General features: G+C 42.3%; 4 protein-coding genes across 5 annotated transcripts; 3 read left to right on the top strand and 1 right to left on the bottom strand.

Annotated features, from left to right (window-relative positions):
* Positions 1–81: 81 nt before the first annotated feature.
* LOC111202857 (actin-interacting protein 1-2-like) lies at positions 82–3,268 on the top strand. Its single transcript, XM_022695912.2, has 6 exons — positions 82–648; positions 1,149–1,310; positions 1,405–1,591; positions 1,774–2,199; positions 2,294–2,701; positions 2,772–3,268. Exons 1-6 carry the CDS (start codon positions 260–262, stop codon positions 3,027–3,029), a joined length of 1,830 nt encoding a protein of 609 aa, XP_022551633.1. The 5' UTR covers positions 82–259; the 3' UTR covers positions 3,030–3,268.
* A 284-nt stretch (positions 3,269–3,552) lies between these two features.
* On the top strand, positions 3,553–9,169 carry LOC106390128 (DNA-directed RNA polymerases IV and V subunit 2). Its single transcript, XM_013830521.3, has 8 exons — positions 3,553–3,706; positions 3,901–4,311; positions 4,614–4,847; positions 5,056–5,936; positions 6,297–6,588; positions 6,688–7,581; positions 7,680–7,987; positions 8,470–9,169. Exons 2-8 carry the CDS (start codon positions 3,913–3,915, stop codon positions 8,969–8,971), a joined length of 3,510 nt encoding a protein of 1,169 aa, XP_013685975.1. The 5' UTR covers positions 3,553–3,706; positions 3,901–3,912; the 3' UTR covers positions 8,972–9,169.
* A 681-nt stretch (positions 9,170–9,850) lies between these two features.
* Positions 9,851–13,876, top strand: LOC106390124 (myb-like protein L). Of its 2 annotated transcripts, XM_048758442.1 has the most exons (8): positions 9,851–10,395; positions 10,768–10,884; positions 11,044–11,405; positions 11,531–11,730; positions 11,888–12,049; positions 12,173–12,487; positions 12,833–13,345; positions 13,430–13,876. In XM_048758442.1, exons 1-8 carry the CDS (start codon positions 9,945–9,947, stop codon positions 13,800–13,802), a joined length of 2,493 nt encoding a protein of 830 aa, XP_048614399.1. In that variant the 5' UTR covers positions 9,851–9,944; the 3' UTR covers positions 13,803–13,876. The 2 variants fall into 2 exon arrangements, with proteins under 2 accessions (XP_048614399.1, XP_013685972.1); XM_013830518.3 differs by having other exon boundaries at positions 10,768–11,405.
* A 46-nt stretch (positions 13,877–13,922) lies between these two features.
* Positions 13,923–18,982, bottom strand: LOC106390123 (pentatricopeptide repeat-containing protein At3g18110, chloroplastic). Its single transcript, XM_013830517.3, has 4 exons — positions 15,287–18,982; positions 14,939–15,139; positions 14,724–14,814; positions 13,923–14,622 (listed from the first exon to the last, which is right to left on the bottom strand). The coding sequence occupies exons 1-4, from the start codon at positions 18,841–18,843 to the stop codon at positions 14,110–14,112; spliced, it is 4,362 nt and encodes a 1,453-aa protein (XP_013685971.2). The 5' UTR covers positions 18,844–18,982; the 3' UTR covers positions 13,923–14,109.
* Positions 18,983–20,379: the final 1,397 nt, after the last annotated feature.

Below are 20,379 nucleotides of genomic sequence, written 5' to 3'. Positions count from 1 at the left end.
TCTAATATCAAAAGACTCAAAACCGTCCTTGCCGGAATTTATAATTCTTTTCTGTGATGAAATTCATTTTTTCCCCAATGTTTATGTGACAATAATCATTACTCTACATTATATCTTAAATTAAAAAGAAAAGCAATTTAAAATAAATAACCGTCCTTTTCATTTCTCCTCTTCTCCTCCTCTCACCTTTCCTTCACGATCCCCCCCCCCCCCCCGAAAACACTCAAAACCCGATCTCCGCAAAATCCTCTTCTCAACGATGACTCTCGCCGAAACCTACGCCTGCGTCCCTTCGACGGAGAGGGGTCGCGGAATCCTGATCTCCGGCGACTCTAAGTCCGACACCATGCTCTACACCAACGCCCGATCCGTCGTGATCCTCGACCTCAACAACCCCTTGAAGGTCTCTATCTACGGAGAGCACGCTTACCCAGCTACGGTGGCGCGGTACTCCCCCAACGGAGAGTGGATCGCGTCGGGGGACGTCTCCGGGACTGTGAGGATCTGGGGAGCTCGCGACGATCATGTGCTTAAGAAGGAGTTTAAGGTGTTGGCTGGGAGGATCGATGATCTCCAGTGGTCGGCTGATGGGATGCGGATCGTTGCTTCTGGTGATGGCAAAGGGAAGTCTCTCGTTCGTGCTTTCATGTGAGTAGTAGTACTATTGCACTCGCTTAAAAAAATTAGATTCTGATCTTAAGGATTGATGATTTGATCGGATGTTTTTTAGTTGACTTCGATTGATCAGTCAAAGTTTATGTGTTTTTTTTTTTGTGCTGATTGTTGCATTGAGTCTGTTGAATTAGATCGAACTTAGTGTATCAATGATAGATTCTTGATTCGTTGCCTTGTCTTGTTTTATTTAATGCATTGACTTCGATTGATCAGTCTTAAGTTTATGTTTTTTTCTGCTGATTGTTCCATTGGATTTGTTGAATCAGATCGAACTCAGTGTCTCAGTGACAGATTCTTGACTCGTTTCCTGTGCATTGACTTCGATTGATCAGTCAAAGTTTATGTTTTTTCTGCTAATTTTTGCGTTGAGTTTTGTTAATTTAGAGCGGACTTAGTGTCTCAATGATAGATTCTTGATTCGTTGCCTTGTCTTGTTTTGTTTGACTGGAAATGCCTTTTTTTACCTCTGTTAGGTGGGATTCAGGATCGAATGTGGGAGAGTTTGATGGACACTCTAGGCGTGTTCTTAGCTGTGCTTTCAAGCCTACCAGACCCTTCCGCATTGTAACTTGCGGGGAGGATTTTCTGGTTAATTTCTACGAAGGTCCTCCTTTCAAGTTCAAGCTCTCAAGCAGGTTAGACGTTCAGAACATACGTTCCTTTCTTTAAAGATAGATAATACATTTTTGTATATGTGTGCTTACGAGGTTGTTGTTTGTTGATCAATAGAGAGCATTCCAACTTTGTCAACTGTGTGAGGTATTCACCAGATGGAAGCAAGTTCATTACTGTAAGTTCAGACAAAAAGGGAATCATATATGATGGAAAGACTTGTGAGAAACTGGGAGAACTCTCACCCGAAGATGTGCATAAAGGTAGCATCTACGCTGTTAGCTGGAGTCCTGATGGCAAAGAGGTACTGATATTCTCACTTATTGTCTGAATCCGTTATATCAGGCTTAAATAGGGTGGATTAATAGCATATGATATTAATTGTAGATGCATGAGTTATTTTCTGTTTATATGAAGACTCAGTGAAGACATTTTCTATATTTTAATTCTTGATTACAATATGGTTGATGCTGCGTCTGTAATCAGGTCCTCACTGTATCTGCGGACAAGTCAGCTAAAGTATGGGAAATCTCGGATTCTGGTAACGGAACATTGAAGACCACGTTGACTTGTCCAGGATCATCAGGTGGAGTGGACGATATGCTTGTCGGGTGTCTGTGGCAGAACGATCATATTGTCACTGTTTCTCTTGGTGGTACAATCAGCATATTCTCAGCAAGCGATCTTGATAAATCCCCCTTCCAGTTTTCGGGACACATGAAGAACATCTCTTCCTTATCTGTGCTCAGAGGAAGTTCTGACTACATACTATCCGGTAGCTACGATGGTCTGATATGTAAATGGATGATGGGCCGTGGTTTTTGCGGTAAATTGCAGCGGAAGCAAAACTCTCAGATAAAGTGCTTTGCTGCTCATGAAGAAGAGATAATCACATCTGGATTTGACAATACGGTAAGTTGGTTTTCACACATATAACTGTTATAAGCACCTTTACTGATGAACTATGCAGCTAATCGCGTTCTTTTACTATTTGATACTTATCCAGATATCCAGGATCGCTTATCAAGACGGCCAGTGCACAAACGAAGAGTCTATTGGCGTTGGAAACCAGCCAAATGATCTAAGCCTTGCACCGCTCTCACCAGGTCTCCTTCTGGTGGCCTTTGAGTCAGGAGTTGTGTTTCTCCGTGGTGAGAAAGTAGTGTCAACCATCAACCTTGGGTTCACCGTCACTGCTTTGGCTGTAACACCTGATGGAACTGAAGCTATTGTCGGTGGTCAAGACGGTAAGCTCCGTCTGTATGCTGTTAATGGTGATTCCCTCACCGAGGAAGCAGTTCTTGAGAAACACAGAGGCGCCATCAGCGTCATTCGTTACTCCCCGGATTTATCTATGTTTGCATCAGCTGATTTGAACAGAGAAGCAGTTGTGTGGGACAGAGCATCCAGAGAGGTAACTAAGATTATTTAGAACCTGACCATGATTCATGAATCTCCAACTCTAAGAATGTTTTTTTAAACAGATGAAACTCAAGAATATGTTGTACCATAGCGCCCGCATAAACTGCCTAGCTTGGTCTCCAAACAGCAGTATGGTTGCTACGGGATCCTTAGACACATGTGTGATTGTGTATGAAGTGGACAAACCTGCTTCCACACGTATGACCATTAAAGGAGCTCACTTAGGTGGAGTTTATGGTCTGGGTTTCGCTGATGATACCCATGTTGTGAGTTCTGGTGAAGATGCTTGTATCCGGGTTTGGAGCTTAACTCCTCAATAAGACTTGAGGTGTGAATTTTATAAATATCTCTGGAAAGCTCCTCTTTGTCTCTCTTTGAAAAAGCTTTTACTTCTTTTGAAGGCTTTGGATCTTTTGTATGGCCGTGTGTCTGTGAGGCTTTGTTGGTGTGTACGAGTCTTGTTGTCTGCATATCTTTGTCAAAAACAATACTTTCTGTTCTTTTGCGTGTGAAAATGAGATTGTGACTTTCTTCTATATGTTCATTGATTTTTGGATGATTTTGGCTCTGATGTATGTTTCATAACTTCATTTTTTTTTCTTCACTGTGCCTCTGGAGAATTCATCTAAAAAGTTGGACCAAGATTAAGGCTGGTTCGTCCTTATGGGATTGCATTGTGTGTGTGAAGAAAAATATGAATTTGCATTTTTGCAACAAAATATGGAAAAGCTTTATTTTTCATTTCTTGGTTAATTGAAAAATGTAAAGGAATAATAGCTATAAAATAGACATTACTACCCTTTTGAATGACACAGACACGAGAACAAGGGTAGGGGTACATCAGTCATTTAGAAAAGGACACTCTTTTGGTTTTTTATCTGCACAGTCCTCGTTCACTGAGCGAGAGCAAGGGTTTCTCCACTCGACATTTTAGAAACTTTCCCGGCCACGACGTTTCACTCTACTCTCCCCGCCACCGCCGTTTCACTCCGAATAGGTACTCATCCTCTTTATCAAACTCTGATTCTACCATTTAAGCCTTTGGATTTCCCGAAATTCTGCTTTATCTGTTCACGGTCCCATGTTCTGGAGAATGGGTGAAAAGTTTGGCGATCGAGACATGCATTTGTGTTGTTGATGATGTTAGCGAGCTCTCAATCGTTTAGGTTTTTTTTTTTTTTTTCTGTGTAGGTTTCTTTAAACATGACTGATATCGACATTGAAGAGATTGAGGCCGCTGGGGAAGTCGATTTGCGCGACCTAGGAGAGCCGTTTCTCCAGAGCTTCTGCAAGAAAGCTGCGACGTCCTTCTTCGACGAGTACGGCCTCGTCAGCCACCAGCTCAACTCCTACAACTTCTTCATCGAGCACGGCCTTCAGAGCGTGTTTGAGTCCTCCGGTGAGATGCTCGTTGAGCCGTCCTTTGACCCTACGAAGAACAAGGACCATGAGTGGAGATACGCCACGGTGAAGTTCGGAGAAGTCAGCGTGGATAAGCCTACTTTGTACTCCGATGATAAGGAGCTTGTGTTTCTCCCGTGGCACGCTAGGCTTCAGAACATGACTTACTCTGCGAGGATGAAAGTTAATGTCGATGTTGAGGTAAGGAACCCGATTAAAGGCTCCTTGTTGTGGGAATTGATTAAAAAAATATCACCTTTTTCTTCTAGAACGTGTTAATGTGGTTAGTCTTAAAGAGTTAATAACGTATGGTATGAAATATTACGGGAAACATCTTGGGGTTAACTTAGTTTCTCTCCATCTCCCTCACGTCCTGCTTACATTGTGTGATCTATGCAATGGCTCTTATCTGTCAAAACTTTTTATGAAGTTTTTGGTTTGCTGCCTTCTTATTACTGGTTATTTTGTTGTGTAACTGACTCTTCTCTTTATAAACTGACTAGGTGTTCGTTAAGAAAGTCGTTAAAAGAGACAAGTTCAAGACGGGACAAGACGAATACGTCGAAAAGCAGATCTTGTCTAAGAAGACGCAGGACATCCCAATTGGTAGGATACCCGTGATGGTGAAATCCGTTCTTTGCAACACAACGGAGAAGGGAAAGAATGGGGAAAGCTACAGAAAGGGGGAGTGTGCATTTGACCAGGGTGGATACTTTGTGATAAAAGGAGCTGAGAAGGTGAGTTACTCCAAATATTTCCATTTCTACCGTCATGGATTACTATTCTGAACTATTAGATTGTGTGTTCTTCACATTATTTGCCTAAACTGTTTCAACTGCTGACAACGTTTTTTTGCTTTCTTTCGTTCCAATACTGTATATATATACTGGAAAACATATCCAAGCTGTTATACAAGTTACTAACGTGAAGAAATGTGTTTTGCAGGTCTTTATTGCTCAAGAACAGATATGCACAAAGAGACTTTGGATTTCTAATTCACCATGGACCGTCTCCTACAGGTCCGAAACCAAAAGGAATCGTTTCATTGTGCGTCTATCAGAGAATCAGAAAGCTGAAGACTTTAAGAGAAAGGAGAAAGTACTGACAGTGTACTTCCTGTCAACTGAGATCCCAGTCTGGGTCCTGTTCTTTGCGCTGGGTGTTGCGTCAGACAAAGAGGCTGTAGATCTAATTGCTTTTGATGGTGGTGATGCAAGTATTACCAACAGCGTCGTAGCTTCGATCCAGGAAGCTGATTCGGTTTGCGAAGATTTTCGCCATGGGAGGAATGCTCTGGCATATGTTGAACAGCAGATAAAAGGCACAAAATTCCCACCTGGTGAGAGTGTGGATGAATGCCTAAGTCTGTACCTGTTTCCAGGCCTCAAGAGTTTGAAGCAGAAAGCACGATTCTTGGGCTACATGGTGAAATGCCTTTTTAGCGCATATGCTGGGAAAAGAAAGTGTGAGAACAGAGACAACTTTAGGAACAAGAGGATCGAACTAGCTGGAGAGCTGCTGGAAAGGGAACTAAGGGTGCATTTGGCGCATGCTAGAAGGACAATGACCAAAGCCATGCAGAGACACCTAACGGGCGATGGTGATCTGAAGCCTATCGAGCACTACTTGGATGCTTCCATTATAACAAATGGACTTAGTAGAGCCTTCTCCACTGGAGCATGGTGTCATCCTTTCAGGAAGATGGAAAGGGTTTCAGGTGTTGTCGCTAATCTGGGTCGTGCAAATCCACTCCAGAGTTTGATTGATCTGAGGAGAACGCGGCAACAGGTCCTGTATACCGGCAGAGTTGGAGATGCTAGATATCCGTGAGTGGAATTTCCAAAACCCCCTGCTTTGTTTGAAATATAAGTATATGCACTGTCTTACATGTCTTTAGTCTGTTTTATTGGTATTAGACTCTTTCATATAGTTGTGATGATGACCACTGTTTCCTGCAGATCCTTCTGTGCTTGACCGAAATTTATACTGGTTTTGTTTAGATTTTACTGCCATTAAGCATTTCCGATACTGTTTTTCGTGCCTGATGTCGACAATGAGGTTATCCATTATAGTTACATTGTAATGTGAGCTGTGAAATATTGGAACGTTGTTGGGAACTTAACATTTCGTTTTTTTGGCTTTAAAAACTGAAATGTGACTGCATTTGTTTACAATGTGTGCAACAGGCATCCCTCTCACTGGGGCAGAGTATGCTTTTTGTCAACCCCAGATGGCGAAAATTGTGGTCTTGTGAAGAACCTGTCTCTCCTTGGACTTGTCAGCACTCAAATTATGGAGCCTGTGGTGGAAGAACTCTTCGATAGTGGAATGGAAGAGCTGGTGGACGATACCAGTACACCACTGAGCGGGAAGCACAAGGTTCTCCTCAATGGAGACTGGGTTGGAGTATGTTCAGATTCTGACTACTTTGTTGCGGAGTTAAAAAGCAGGCGGCGTCAAAGTGAACTACCTCGTCAGGTATCTTCTGTTTTAACAGATGCTTGCGTTATTTTGATATCTTGTATTTACCTTGGATCATATTACACTTCGTAAATGTCTTTACGTCATTCTTTGCAGATGGAAATTAAGCTAGATAAAGATGACAAGGAGGTGAGGATTTTTACTGACGCAGGCAGACTTCTCCGACCCCTCTTGGTTGTTGAAAATCTCCACAAGTTGAAGCAAAGTAAACCATCGAAGTACACCTTTGAGCATCTTCTTGACCAAGGGATTCTCGAGCTGATCGGGATTGAGGAAGAAGAAGACTGTACCACCGCATGGGGAACCAAGCAGCTTCTGAAACAGCAGAAGAGTTACACTCATTGCGAACTGGATTTGTCCTTCCTGTTGGGTGTGAGCTGTGCGATTGTGCCATTTGCGAACCATGATCATGGTAGAAGAGTTCTCTACCAGTCCCAGAAGCATTGCCAGCAAGCCATTGGGTTCTGCTCAACGAACCCTAACATCCGCTGTGATACGCTGTCCCAGCAGCTGTTCTATCCCCAGCGGCCGCTTTTCAAGACAATGGCGTCAGAATGTCTTCAGAAGGATGTGTTGTTCAATGGACAGAACGCGATAGTTGCTGTGAATGTTCATCTTGGGTTCAACCAAGAGGACTCCATTGTCATGAACAAAGCTTCGCTGGAACGTGGGATGTTCCGTTCAGAACAGATCAGGAGCTATAAAGCAGACGTCGACAGTAAAGACTCGGAGAAGAGGAAAAAGATGGACGAGGTTGTTCAGTTTGGAAAGACCCACAGCAAAATCGGCAGAGTAGACAGCCTGGATGATGATGGGTTCCCTTTTGTTGGTGCTAACATGCACAGTGGTGATATCGTCATTGGCAGATGCACCGAGTCTGGGACTGATCACAGCGTGAAACTGAAGCACACTGAGAGAGGGATAGTGCAGAAGGTGGTTCTATCATCCAATGACGATGGGAAGAATTATGCTACTGTTTCTCTGAGACAGGTAAGTTCCAGATCATACCTTAGTGAGCTGTGTTTCAGATAACGCATACCTTTGAGCTATTATAGTGTTTCCATTGATCTGTCTTTAACATCTTGCAGGTTCGTTCTCCATGTCTTGGAGATAAATTCTCCAGTATGCATGGCCAGAAGGGTGTTTTAGGCTATATAGAGGAGCAGGAGAATTTTGCTTTCACGAATCAAGGCATAGTTCCTGATATCGTGATCAATCCGCATGCATTCCCTTCTCGGCAAACACCGGGCCAACTCTTGGAGGCTGCTCTGTCCAAAGGAATAGCTTGTCCTATGCAAAAGAAGAAGGGCAAGTCTGATGCATACTCCAAAGTGACACGCCATGCCACTCCTTTCTCCACTCCCAGTGTCGATGACATAACCGACCAGCTTCACAGGTACCTTCTTCACACTGTCACTTGGTTTGATCATTGTCTACATAGTGTTTAAAAGGACTGAAACAGTACAGGGATGTGTGCTAAAGTCGGTAGATAATCTGAGCGTCATTTGCCTTGTGATTATGTGATTTTATTGAATATGTTTCATTGAAACTGTACAGGGCTTTATGCTAAAGTCAGTAGATAGACTGAGCGTCATTTACCTTGTGATTATGTGATTCATTGAATGTGTTTCATTGAAACAGTACATGTCTTTGTGCTCAAGTCAGTAGTAGATAAACTGAGCGTCATTTGCCTTGTGATTATGTGATTCTTTGAATATGTTTCATTGAAACACTACAGGGCTTTGTGCTAAAGTCAGTAGATAAACTAAGCGTCATTTGCCTTGTGATTATGTGATTCATTGAATGTGTTTCGTAGATTATTGTTGATTCCTGACACCTGGTCCATTACCGATTGTAAATGTTTGTCTGTGGTCTCAGGGCTGGCTTTTCAAGATCGGGAAACGAAAGGGTCTACAATGGAAGAACAGGAGAGATGATGCGTTCACTCATCTTCATGGGCCCAAATTTCTACCAGCGACTCATCCACATGTCCGAGGACAAGGTCAAGTTCAGGAACACCGGACCAGTTCACCCACTCACGCGCCAGCCAGTTGCAGACAGGAAGAGGTTCGGTGGAATCAAGTTCGGAGAGATGGAGCGAGACTGCCTGATTGCTCACGGTGCATCAGCGAACTTGCACGAGCGTCTGTTCACTCTGAGTGACTCTTCACAGATGCACATCTGCAGGAACTGTAAAAGCGCAGCGAACGTGATCGAGAGGGTGGCGAGCAGTGGAAGAAGGATCAGAGGACCGTATTGCAGGCTGTGCGAGTCTCCGGACTATGTGGTGATGGTGAATGTGCCGTATGGAGCGAAGCTTCTGTATCAGGAGCTGTTCAGTATGGGCATCTGTCTCAACTTCGAAACCAACCTCTGCTGAATGTCTCAGCCTTATGTTTATATCTATCGGCTAATAATAACAACACTATGTGTGGTGGCTTAGAGCCTTAGACTATGGTATTGTGTAGTTTGACTCTGTTCTGGTTAGGGTCGTCACCTGAACCTAAGAAACATTTAAAACCGGTTTATTTGTGATCTTCGACTCTCTTTATGCTAATGTTAATCGTCTTAACCGGCTTTTCTTTTTGTCTACTTAACCGGTTTAGAATCCATGTTTATGGGTATCTTGAAATTGTATTCATTTGAGCTGATTTGGATCAAAATAACAAATTTACCGGCGTAACATATATCAATATTGATATAGGTGTGGTTCAACTATTTTAATATAATTATTAAAATATTTTATTAATCATTTAAGATAAATATTATACAAAAAACATATATATGACTAAAAATACAAATATAAAAATTAAATTTCAACAAAAATATAAAACAAAAAATATATCCGCTTTTTTTAAGGGCGGGTCAAAATCTAGTATTTTATAAAACTAAAACAGTGTTATTAAACTTGTGTTTAAATGATATTTGAAAAGTTTATTATTATTAGAAATGTTTTAAATATTATTAAAATTGAGAAGATGTATTTTAATGAAGTTTATAAGGTAAAAAATACCAAAATTCAAATCTCAAATTTTATTAGGTTTTTTACTGATGTAATTAAATCATTTTAACTTTTATGACTCACCTAAAATCATCAAAAAGTTTTTATCTTAAAAAAATCAAATGAGATAGTTATGTTGAATACACCTGGATTTGTTTTTAAAAATTCAAATTTATGGGTCTAAGCCCATTAACAAAAAGGTTTCCGAGCCGATTGGATCCGTCTGATGCTGTGCCGCCTTAAAAGGCTTCTTCTGGTTCTTCTCCCGGAGGAGGCGCAAGCAAAGGTGCCATAAACCTTTCTGTTGCAGCCGTTTCCCCCATAACACGTTTTCTCAGCTCGCTGTAACGCGATGAATCGCGGAGCCTTGTACGAGTCTGATGACGATGAAGAAGAAGAAGAAGACGACGACATCGGCGAAGATCTCGAAGACTTAAGACGCGCCTGTATTGTCCCCGAGTCCAATTCCGATGATGTTATTGCAAAATCCGGTGAAGGAGGAGGCGGCGGCGGCGGGGGAGAGATACCTTCGGATTCCGAGAACGAAGACGACTTCGAGATGCTTCGGAGCCTCAAGAGCCAATTAGCTTCGTCGACGGGTCCTCCCGTGGGTCTACCACTGCCTTCAGATTCGGAGAGTGACGACGACTTCGAGTTGCTTCGGAGCCTCAAGAGCCAGCTGGCGTTGTCGATGGATGCGCGCCTTCCTCCCATGAGTCTCTCCGATGACGACGACGAAGATGATGATTCTTTTGAAACGCTTCGTGCTATTCGTAGACGGTTCTCTGCTTATGCGAATCTTGGTGAGCTCAATGTGTTATCTAATCACTTGTCTTTTGCTATCTGAGGGTTTAGATACTGATTCGTTAGATACTGTTCCATAGTTATGGGAGAACTCCTACTTCAATGATTAAGATAGTTTTGCGTCTGGTAGATTAATTCGCTTCCGCACAAGTGGAAGCTAGGTATAAGAGGCTCAGCTACACTCAGTGCGATTAGCCTTTTTAAAAGTTCCTTCATGCATATGTATACTTTTTTAGTAGAAGCACTCTCTGTTCTTATGACTTGAAAGGCGCCACATTTTGTGATGGATTCATGATGCAGGACTCTGTGTTTGCGTGTCGTCTTCTCCTTCTTGTGCTTTAGTGGTAACTTCGTACTGTTTTCTTCTGCAGATCCAGATGGAGCTTTTATGAATGATTCTCTCGGGAAGAAAAAGCAGGTACATGCCTCGGACAATGAACCTTCAAGAGAAATATTGAGTAGGTCTAATACTTGTGAAAGCTTTCCAGATCAGGGGGGAAAAGTTTTCACATTGCCTGATTCAGAAGGAACACAAGCGGGTGATTCTGTTGATTTACATGAGAACAATGCCACTGCACCTCTTGACCAATCTTCAAGCTTCCCTGAAGCTGCGCAAGCCTTTGTTAATACTTGTGAAAGCTTTCCAGATCAGGGGGGAAAAGTTTTCACATTGCCTGATTCAGAAGGAACACAAGCGGGTGATTCTGTTGATTTACATGAGAACAATGCCACTGCACCTCTTGACCAATCTTCAAGCTTCCCTGAAGCTGCGCAAGCCTTTGTTGAGGCAATCCGGAGGAACAGGGCGTATCAGAAGTTTCTTAGAAAGAAGCTGACTGAAATTGAAGCCAAGATCGAGCAGAACGAGAAGCACCAGAAGAACGTTAAGATAGTAGTAGACTTTCAAGCCTCTTGCAAGAGAATAACTAAACAGGCACTTTCTCAGGGGAAAGATCCTCGTCTCCAGTTAATCTCTACTCCAAAATGTGGACCTCGTGATAGCTCAGAGGTAAAGCATTTTGATCATTCCTGCCTCTGGATGTCAATAGTCCTTAGAAACATACTGCTTTTGCTGTTGTTGTTTGACCTGATGGACAATGTAACTTTTCTTAATCTCTGTTTGTTTTCTTGCAGGATAATGATAAAAAGATATCTCCTTTGACGTTTGGTCCACCGGAAAATAGCTGTGTTGAAAATTATAGGATGGCAGTAAAGAACTATCCAGTTTCAGTGAATCGCAGAAGTTGGTCTACTGAGGAGAATGAAAATCTTGCAAAAGGTCTAAAACAACAACTTCAGGAAACACTGCTTAATGAAGCTATAGAACGTTCCAGGTACTATCATATTCCTCTTTTAAAATGCTATCATATTCTGGTGCATAGTAGTACCGTTAAACTTTGCTACTGACGATCTATTCAGATGCAGAAATAATTACAAGTTTCATCTTTCATAAATTTCCGAACGAATTGGCTGACAGTAATTTCTTAACAGTGACTTGGAAGGTTCTACAGATGATATAGACGCCATTAATGAATCGATCAAAAATCTTGAGATCACACCAGAGATGATTCGGCAGTTTCTTCCGAAAGTTAATTGGGATCAGTTGGCCTCAATGTACTTCAAGGACCGTTCTGCTTCAGAATGTGAAGCTCGGTAAGTTCCTCATCTAGTTTAAGTAGGATAAATCAGCTTTCAATCATCTATAGATGCACATTCGATGTACTTATATTCTCTTCATTTGAGAATGTGATAGAATTTCCTAATTTTGTGTTGTAGGTGGATGAGCTCGGAAGATCCATTAATCAACCACGGTCCGTGGACTGCGGAGGAAGAAAATAACCTGCGCCTGATTATCCAAGAAAAGGGGTTTACAGACTGGCTTGACATTGCTGCGTCACTAGGGACAAATAGGACCCCGTTTCAATGTCTGGCTCGATATCAGAGAAGCTTGAATGCAGACATATTAAGAAAAGAATGGACTGCAGAGGAAGATGACCAACTCCGCGCCGCAGTGGAGTTGTATGGGGAAAAAGACTGGCAGACTGTTGCTAATGCATTAGAAGGACGAGCTGGAACTCAGTGCTCTAATAGGTCAGTTACTATCTTTTACGTTTACCCATTTCTTTATGAATTAGATAAATTTAGAGATTCAACAGTTTGCTGGCAGTTTTCTCTGATGATATTAATTTAGTGTAGTCCAAAATCAAATTGTCACAAGAGCTAATTTTTTTTGGTAAAATAGTCTATGGGGTTTATAAACCACACATCAGGTCCATGTTTAGTCGATGTGGGATTACGTCAATATGCAGTCATTAATGATAATCATGAAGTAGGATTGAGAATGTGTTAGATGTTATCGTCCTGTCATTTTTGCTGTCTCAGTTCAGATACTTAGTTGAATGGTTGATCTTATTCTCTCCTTCTCTATACTTTCAGATGGAAAAAGACGCTCCATCCTACCAGAACGAGGGTAGGGAAATTTAGCTCAGAGGAAGAAAAACGCTTGAAAGTAGCTGTGACACTCTTTGGAGCTCAAAACTGGCATAAAATTGCTCGCTTTGTTCCTGGACGAACCTCTACTCAGTGTCGAGAGAAATGGGCGAATTGTTTAGATCCCAATGTAAATCATGGGAAGTGGAGCAAGGAAGAAGATGCAAAGTTGAGAGAAGCAATGGCAGAACATGAGATTGGTAATTGGTCCAAAATCGCTTCACATGTGCCTCGTCGTACTGATAATCAATGCCGGAGGAGGTGGATGCAGCTATATCCACACCAAGTCCCTCTTTTACAAGAAGCTACAAGGTTACGCAAAGAAGCTATTGTAGGTAACTTTGTTGATCGGGAGTCACAACGTCCTGCTCTTCTCGAATGCAAGTTTCTTGCACTACCTGAGATACCTCTTGAGCCAGAACCCGAAATCGTAGCCGTGAAGAAGAAACGCAAAGCAAGGTAAGTTATTTGAATATTCGTCAGACATACTAATACTCTCACACTGGTTTTATGAATCTTAATTTGCCTTTTTTGTTGATTCAGACCGAGGAAAGCAGATGCAGAATGCGAGAGTGAAGTATCTTCTGCTGCTAAAGAGTGGCGGCCAAAGAGAAGGAGAAAAAGATTAGAGAGATGCTCAGGAGATGTATGTAGACAAGAAAATGAGACTGTCTGTGAAAATATCGAGAATCTAGACAATGGAGGAGAGGTTAGGTCTTTGGAATGGTGTAAAGAGAATCAAGACAATGTAAAGGAGAAGAAACAAAGCCGAAGACGCAAAAGTGTTGCAGAAACATCCAACAACAGCACAGTGACTACCGACTGCTCTCAAGTCAAAGTTGGTGTCAAGAAGCTTACGCCTCGAAGGAAAGTGTCTGCAGTAGTTCCTGTCGAGAACCAAGATGCACCAAACTAGTTTTCTTTGTTGCTCTTGAAAATTTTGTCTGTATAATAAATACGTCTAATTATAGAAAAACAATTGTTTCGTGATTTAACATCGAAGAAATTGCTTGAACTTGACTGTTACAAAGAGTAATCAAGAACATAATTAACACATTTTCTAACTAAAATTACAAGTTACAACATATTTAGCGGTAATAAACTATTCGACGTCATGTAACTCTTTAAATTACTAATCATTGTAGTAAATAAATAAAACATACAGATGAAAACACTTTGTACATATCACTCGTGTTGTGTATGTATAACCGAGTATAATCTCATTACTTACTTCTAATGAACTTCCTTCGAGTGTTAACGTTTACAATTTCATTTCCTTTATTCTTCTTTCTCATCTTCTCTAGCTTCTGTCTATGTCCTTCTATATCTGTCTTAATCACTCGTTCTCTCATCTCATCCGGTAGCAGAGCTAGTCTAGAAAACTTCTTTGGTGATACAAACCCACCAAGTCTCTCTTTGATGTGGTTAAATGCAGGAACAAGGCCGCGTCTTATAAAACACCCGTCGATCAGCTCCATCGAGCTTGTTTCCGGTAAAGAAACTGAGTCTTTCAGTTCCAAGTCGAAGCAGAAGGGTGAGTCCTTCAACCACATTCTGAGAGAGTGAGCTTTCGCTACTAGAAGTCCTGTTCTCGTCTTGCAAGGAAGAAATGGAGAGCCCATCTCCCAAAGACATGCCTTTAACGTTTTGTCCAGGGAGATACCGTTGTACTCTGCGGTTCCTGTGATTAAGACTACTGACTTTGGAGATTCTGGGTACCCTTCAAGTGATGCATCCTGAAATTGCAGAAGAATTGTAACAGAGGTTCATTGGTGAATATGAGAATGATCGTCAAAAGATGAAGCGAAGATGCAGATATTAGAGATAGAAGAATTGCCTGCATGTGGTCAAGCCATAGAGTTAGGGCAACAAGCGCTGCACCTGCTGACAATCTTCTAAAATCAGCACCCCAATCCTTGTCCGCCACCCTGTAAATCAAAACCAATCATTAATGTGACTGCTAAACACCTAAGCGTTTGCACTAAACAAGTGTTCACTAATACAGGCCCTAGCTCTCCAAAACAGACAGACATAAGCAAAACAGGATCAGACCTGAAAACGTCGCGACTGAAGATACCCCTTTTGATTGCTATCTGGAATACCCATGATGCAGTAGCTCGGAGTTCGAAAGCCCAGAGAAGATTCAAAAGGGCATTGGCAAAATTGAGAGCAGCATTGTCCTCTATGGGTTTCAGTTTCTCAAACCATTCATCCACCTCAGAAACTAGCAACTCAGGTCTTTCAACTAGAAGCCTGGTAGGAATCATTAAATGAGAATTAGTACCATACGATGATAATTATTATTTCTAGGTTCAGTTAGGAGATATACTATTCAAGGAATGCATCATATACTTCAAGATTGAACTCAAAATGGTATGTACGGAAACTCGGAATGCATACCTGATAGGAAGATCAAAACCAATATCTTGAAGAGCTTTCAGAAGCAGCATGAATTCACTTTTTTCCTTGGAGAAACTCGCCGCCCTAATAAAGCAAGTCCATATCCTGTGGTCTGGCTCCAGGCCCTCTCTCTTCATTTCCAATAGCCTTTCTATTCCACTGTTATAATCTTTGCTCCGAAGGTAAGCATCAATGACTGAACTATAAGGCAGAGTTGTTAGTTCCACGTCTGTTTCTTTCAGGTTACTAAGAACTTTTTCAGCTTCTTGGGGCTTTCCTGAAGAACTATACGAAACCATCAGCAGATGCATTGTAGCAAGTGTTGGTTCTATTCCGGCACTCTTCATCATTTGCAGCAGCCTCTCTGCCTTAGAGTCGCTCCCAGAATCTCGGGATATTTTCATCATCGTGTGGTAAAATGAACGGTCTAGTTTATAACCTTTGGAAAGAAGCTCTTCAAACAGCTGTTCCGCTTGTTCAAGGCATTTTTGCTTACCGAAAGCTGAGATCAAGCTCTTGTATGTGTCCAGTTTTGGTTCCAGACCAATGTTTCTCATTTGCTGCATAAGCAAATACCCTTCTTCTGGCCGTCTGTCTCTACAATACATTATAATGAGAGTATTGTAAGTGGTCTCATCTGGTTCCAGCCCCGTTTCTTTGATCCTATGGTACACTCGAACTGTTTTCTTGTAATCCTCGATAGCTGTATACATCTTCAGCATGGAATTCCATATCGCGAGCTCGACCTTGAAGCCAGCTTCTTCCATTTCAGAAACCATAACTTCGGCATCTCTGACTCGTTTCCCTTTGCACAAAAGCTCAATCATCATCCTATAAAGGCGAATTGTTGGCAAGTAACCAGCAGCCTTCATGCTATTATATATCTTCTTTACCTCAAAGATATTTCCAGCTCGAGCAAATGCGTCAAGCATCAAAAGAATAGAGCTTTTGCTAATCTTGAAACCCATATCTTGCAACTCTTCAACAACAACGTATAGCTCCTCAAGCCTTCCATCTACACACAAAGCATGCAACAGAGTGTTGATGGATTCAACACTTGGAGACGGACCATCCCTCATCATAGTGTTAAATATAGCCCTTGCCCGCTCGTAACAGCCACACTCAGCATAAGCCGTCATCAAACTGTTCCATGTCTTGAGATCAGGGGTTCGTCCACTTTGTCTTAAGTTGCCAACCACACTCTCTGCTTTTTGCCATAGCTTTAGTTTTCCATAAGCCTCAATGATATCAGTATACGTAGGCGAACAAGCGAAGTGGAAGCCTTTTGTCTCAGCCTGAGTAACCACTTGATGAGCTGTCTCTGGAAATCCAAGCTTACAATACACACCAACCATGCTTTTACAAACACTTTCTGAAGCTTCGCAGCCAGACAGTCTCAGGTCAGAGAAAACTTGAGAAGCTTCTGCGTAATGTTCATTCGCTACACAGCAGTGTAATAAGGACTCATACATGGTGGAACTGCCAAAACTCCATCCATGAACACATGCGCCAGTGAAGTATTCTTCTAGCGCAGCAATTATATTGTTAATCTTGCAGTGTAGAACAATTAGTGCTTCATTTATAAGCAGCCAAGATCCACTGGCGTGTTCTTTCAAAAACTCAAGTAACTCACATGCTTCTGAATGCCTGCCTGATGAACTGTAGGCACCCAGGATAGATAACAGCGTGTCGTTTTGCAGTTCATAGCCATTGGTGATAGCTACTTTCAACTGTCTAGCGGCAAGATCAAAGCATTCGCCCTTAACAAGAACAGATGAAATCTCTAGTGGGTTCATGCCACACAGTTCTTCCATATCTCTGATGGTTTTCTGAATGTCCTCTGCCCTGTTTTCCTTCAAAAGTCCAAGTATCATCAACTCATAAAGACTGTGAGTCGGTGTATGACCATCAGAAATCATATCACGATATAAAGCCCACGCCTTTCTTGTCTCGTTGCCTCTTAGTAACACATCCAACATTACAGAATACGCCAAATTATCAGGCCTAGTCCCTGAGCGCAACATGCAACTGAAAGTATCTTCAGCCTCCTCTCGCTTCCCAGCCTTGGCATAACCGCAGATGAGAGCACTGTAAGTCTGCAGAGTTGGTTTGATCCCAACATCAAGCATCTCAGACATCAAAGCTGCGGCTTCCACAGTTCTGTTTGCTTTTCCAAGCGAATCTATCAAAACCGTGTAAGTAATAGCATCAGGGCTTCTACCAGACAACCCTTTCATGTCCTTATAAAGCTTCAGCGCGAGATCAAGCTGGCCCTGCTTCCCATACATGTGAATAATCGTGTTGTAAGTCATCTCGTCTTTCCCAAACCCCATTTTCTGCATCGCCTCGTAAACCTCCTTCACCTTCTCCGTATTCCTCTCTCTAGCAAAAGCATAGAGCAAAGAATTATAAGTAACCGCGTCAGGGAAGTAGCCTTTAAGCTCCAGCTCCGCGAAGAGACTCTCAGCTTTCGCAGCAAGCCCGCATCTTCCATAAACAGAGATCATAGCATTGTAAGTCCACAAGTCAGGCTGGCAACGATGCGCTTCCATGTCCTCGAAAACCTTCACAGCCCCTTCCAAATTCGAATCTCTAGAACACGCGCTAAGTAGAGTGTTGTATGTGATAGCATCAGGCCTAAGACCCGAGTTCCTCACCATATCTAATAACTCAACGGCTAGATTCGGAGTCAAGCCACCGGACTTAACCCTAGCGTTGATCAAAGTATTGAAACTAATCAAATCAGGAACGCACCCTCTCTTCCGCATTTCGTCGAGCATCTCCTGCGCCTTCGTAAACTTCCCGCTACGCGAATAAACGCCCATCATCGCGTTGTAGACCTGAACCGTATCTCCAACCGCCGGCTCAGCTCTAGCGAAAATCTCAATCGCGAGAGACTCCTGATTCCACCGCCCCAAAACGCCGAGAATCGCTGCGACCATGCGCGCGTTGGGCGAGTGCCAGTGGCGGAGGTTGAGCCACTCGAAAACCTCGAGAGCTCGCTGCCAGCTCACCGCGCCGACTGATTTCACGACGAAGCAGTAATCGGTGGGAGTCATCTGAACGAGGCGAGCGTCGAGGATGTCCGCCACGAATTGGTTAGGTTGAAGGGTTAGGATCTTATCCGTTAGGAGTTTGACTCTCTCCCTCCAATCTTTGGCTCTTATCAGCGCGACCTTGTTCATCTTCTTCACTCTCCTTCGTCGAGTCGCCACGGCGGCTTCTTCGTTCGCCTTTTGGTGTTCGATGGAGGTAACCGAATCGATGAATTCGTCGGAATCCGGCGTATCGGCGATCGGAGAAACCGGAGGAAGAGATTGTGTTGAGGTTGTGGAATCATACGTCTCACGGAGGTTCAAGTGTGGCCATCGGACGGCGGGGGAGGCTCGACTGTAGGTGAATTTCTGGGTGGAAGAGCTGCTGCTGCTGCTGTTTCCTTGTTCATCTTTAATCTCGGAAACAGTCACCGGAGTGGAACTAAAGGCGGCGCGAACGGATAAGGCGGGAGATGGAGAAAGGGGAGAGGCAAAAGCTAAAGCCCCTGCAGAAACCGCCATTAATATCTCTAAGCTTTATCCATCTGTTAGCACTTAGCAAGATATGTACCGTTACTAGATGAGCGACTGAGGAAGAGTTGAAGATTTTTTTTTAAGCTTGCCGAGATAAAAACTTCATGTTGTCTGAGATTATGATAAACAAACAACATGCCGTGTCAATGCGACATAACTTAATATCCTAAAAGAAATTGTAGCCATTATCCCTTGATGTTAGCAGACTAATTAATTATATTTTTAAATATCACAAAAATTTCAACATTAGAGCATTCAATCTTGAATTTTTTTTTTTTCACTGATGTTTATAAACAAGGTGACAAAGTTTAAGAGGGATGGTTACAACATAAACCCAAAAAATGCCTCAAACAGGTGAGGAGACAGAAAAGATAAACCAACGATTAAGACCAACTTATCAAATCGGTACAAGATCATTAACTAAAGTGTTCTTAAGCCAAAAAGGGTAATCCCTAGCCACATAAGAATGTAACCGGGCTCCATACGAAGCACTTTCAGCAATGAGCGATGCACCAAGATTGGTTTTACGAAATTCAGATTGAAGCTTCCAACATGGAATGGATGATAGCGCCAAATTTATCTCTGAAACTTGAAATGCAAAAGATGGCCATGCTTTAGGTCTTGTAACAGCTCTAATCAAATCTTTTGCTTCAGTGCCAAAGATAACATTAGAGAACTTTAAACTGGACATACTATCAATAGCCCAAAGTAAGCATTGAAGCTTTGCATCATCAAGACTATCAATCTGAGCAAAAGCATGGCGGCTATGAAGTAGAACCTTTCTTTCATGGTTTCTTAGTATCCAAGAAACTCCAACAATCTTAGCTTTCTTGTCCCAAGAATATGCTAGATTGCATTTAACCCAAGAAAATGGAGGAGGGATCCAGATTTGATGAGGAAGCTCATTAGTTGAAGGATGACAATTTTCTATTTCAGCTTCAACTTTTTGAGCTATAAACCAGAGGTCGGCCTCTTCTTTAATTTTTTTAACAGTCTCCAGGGGATTAAAGCATTTACCCTCAAACAACATAGAACTTCTTCTTTTCCAAATATGCCATAGTGTCCAAGAAAACCGTCTAGCAATATCTGGAGGCAAGGAAGAAGACTTACTTGTTCTAAGTAGATGATGAAAGTTGGAAAATATGACCAAAATTATAACTGACTTTTTTCCCAAGTATGTGGAGAACACAGCTGGCAGTCGTACTTTCAACCATTAAAATCAGACGCAGCTCTCGTTTAACTGTCATTGTTTTATACAGTGTCACGGAAACACCGGCGGCCCTTGTAAAAAGTAATCGCAGCGGCAACTCGTTTGTTCTCCACCATTTTTTTTTCCGATTTTGATATGTAAATTTTGAGACGCTGAATGCTGCGTCAGCGACCGTAAAACGAACAGGCCTGATGAAAGTTGGAAAACAGAGACTCCGAGGAGAAGTCAGAACAGGGCCTTGGGAAGTTTGAAAGTGCCCAAATTTGACGAGCCACATCACAAGTAAAGAGGAGGTGATTAATAGACTCGCCTTC

The sequence above is a fragment of the Brassica napus genome, chromosome C5 (genome assembly GCF_020379485.1).
Source record: "Brassica napus cultivar Da-Ae chromosome C5, Da-Ae, whole genome shotgun sequence".
NCBI lineage: Eukaryota > Viridiplantae > Streptophyta > Magnoliopsida > Brassicales > Brassicaceae > Brassica > Brassica napus.
Note: the sequence above shows the minus strand (reverse complement) of the source record. Positions and strands in the feature narration are given on the sequence as shown.

Coding starts and splice junctions, on each gene's coding strand:
- LOC111202857 (XM_022695912.2), top strand. CDS start 260: ATGACTCTCGCCGAAACCTACGCCTGCGTCCCTTCGACGGAGAGGGGT. Junction 649..1,148: donor TCTCTCGTTCGTGCTTTCAT/GTGAGTAGTAGT, acceptor TACCTCTGTTAG/GTGGGATTCAGGATCGAATG. Junction 1,592..1,773: donor GGAGTCCTGATGGCAAAGAG/GTACTGATATTC, acceptor GTCTGTAATCAG/GTCCTCACTGTATCTGCGGA.
- LOC106390128 (XM_013830521.3), top strand. CDS start 3,913: ATGACTGATATCGACATTGAAGAGATTGAGGCCGCTGGGGAAGTCGAT. Junction 4,848..5,055: donor TGATAAAAGGAGCTGAGAAG/GTGAGTTACTCC, acceptor TGTGTTTTGCAG/GTCTTTATTGCTCAAGAACA. Junction 5,937..6,296: donor GTTGGAGATGCTAGATATCC/GTGAGTGGAATT, acceptor TGTGTGCAACAG/GCATCCCTCTCACTGGGGCA.
- LOC106390124 (XM_013830518.3), top strand. CDS start 9,945: ATGAATCGCGGAGCCTTGTACGAGTCTGATGACGATGAAGAAGAAGAA. Junction 10,396..10,767: donor CTCTGCTTATGCGAATCTTG/GTGAGCTCAATG, acceptor TTTCTTCTGCAG/ATCCAGATGGAGCTTTTATG. Junction 13,346..13,429: donor AAGAAGAAACGCAAAGCAAG/GTAAGTTATTTG, acceptor TTGTTGATTCAG/ACCGAGGAAAGCAGATGCAG.
- LOC106390123 (XM_013830517.3), bottom strand. CDS start 18,843: ATGGCGGTTTCTGCAGGGGCTTTAGCTTTTGCCTCTCCCCTTTCTCCA. Junction 15,140..15,286: donor GGTTTTGATCTTCCTATCAG/GTATGCATTCCG, acceptor GATTCCTACCAG/GCTTCTAGTTGAAAGACCTG. Junction 14,623..14,723: donor TATGGCTTGACCACATGCAG/GCAATTCTTCTA, acceptor CTGCAATTTCAG/GATGCATCACTTGAAGGGTA.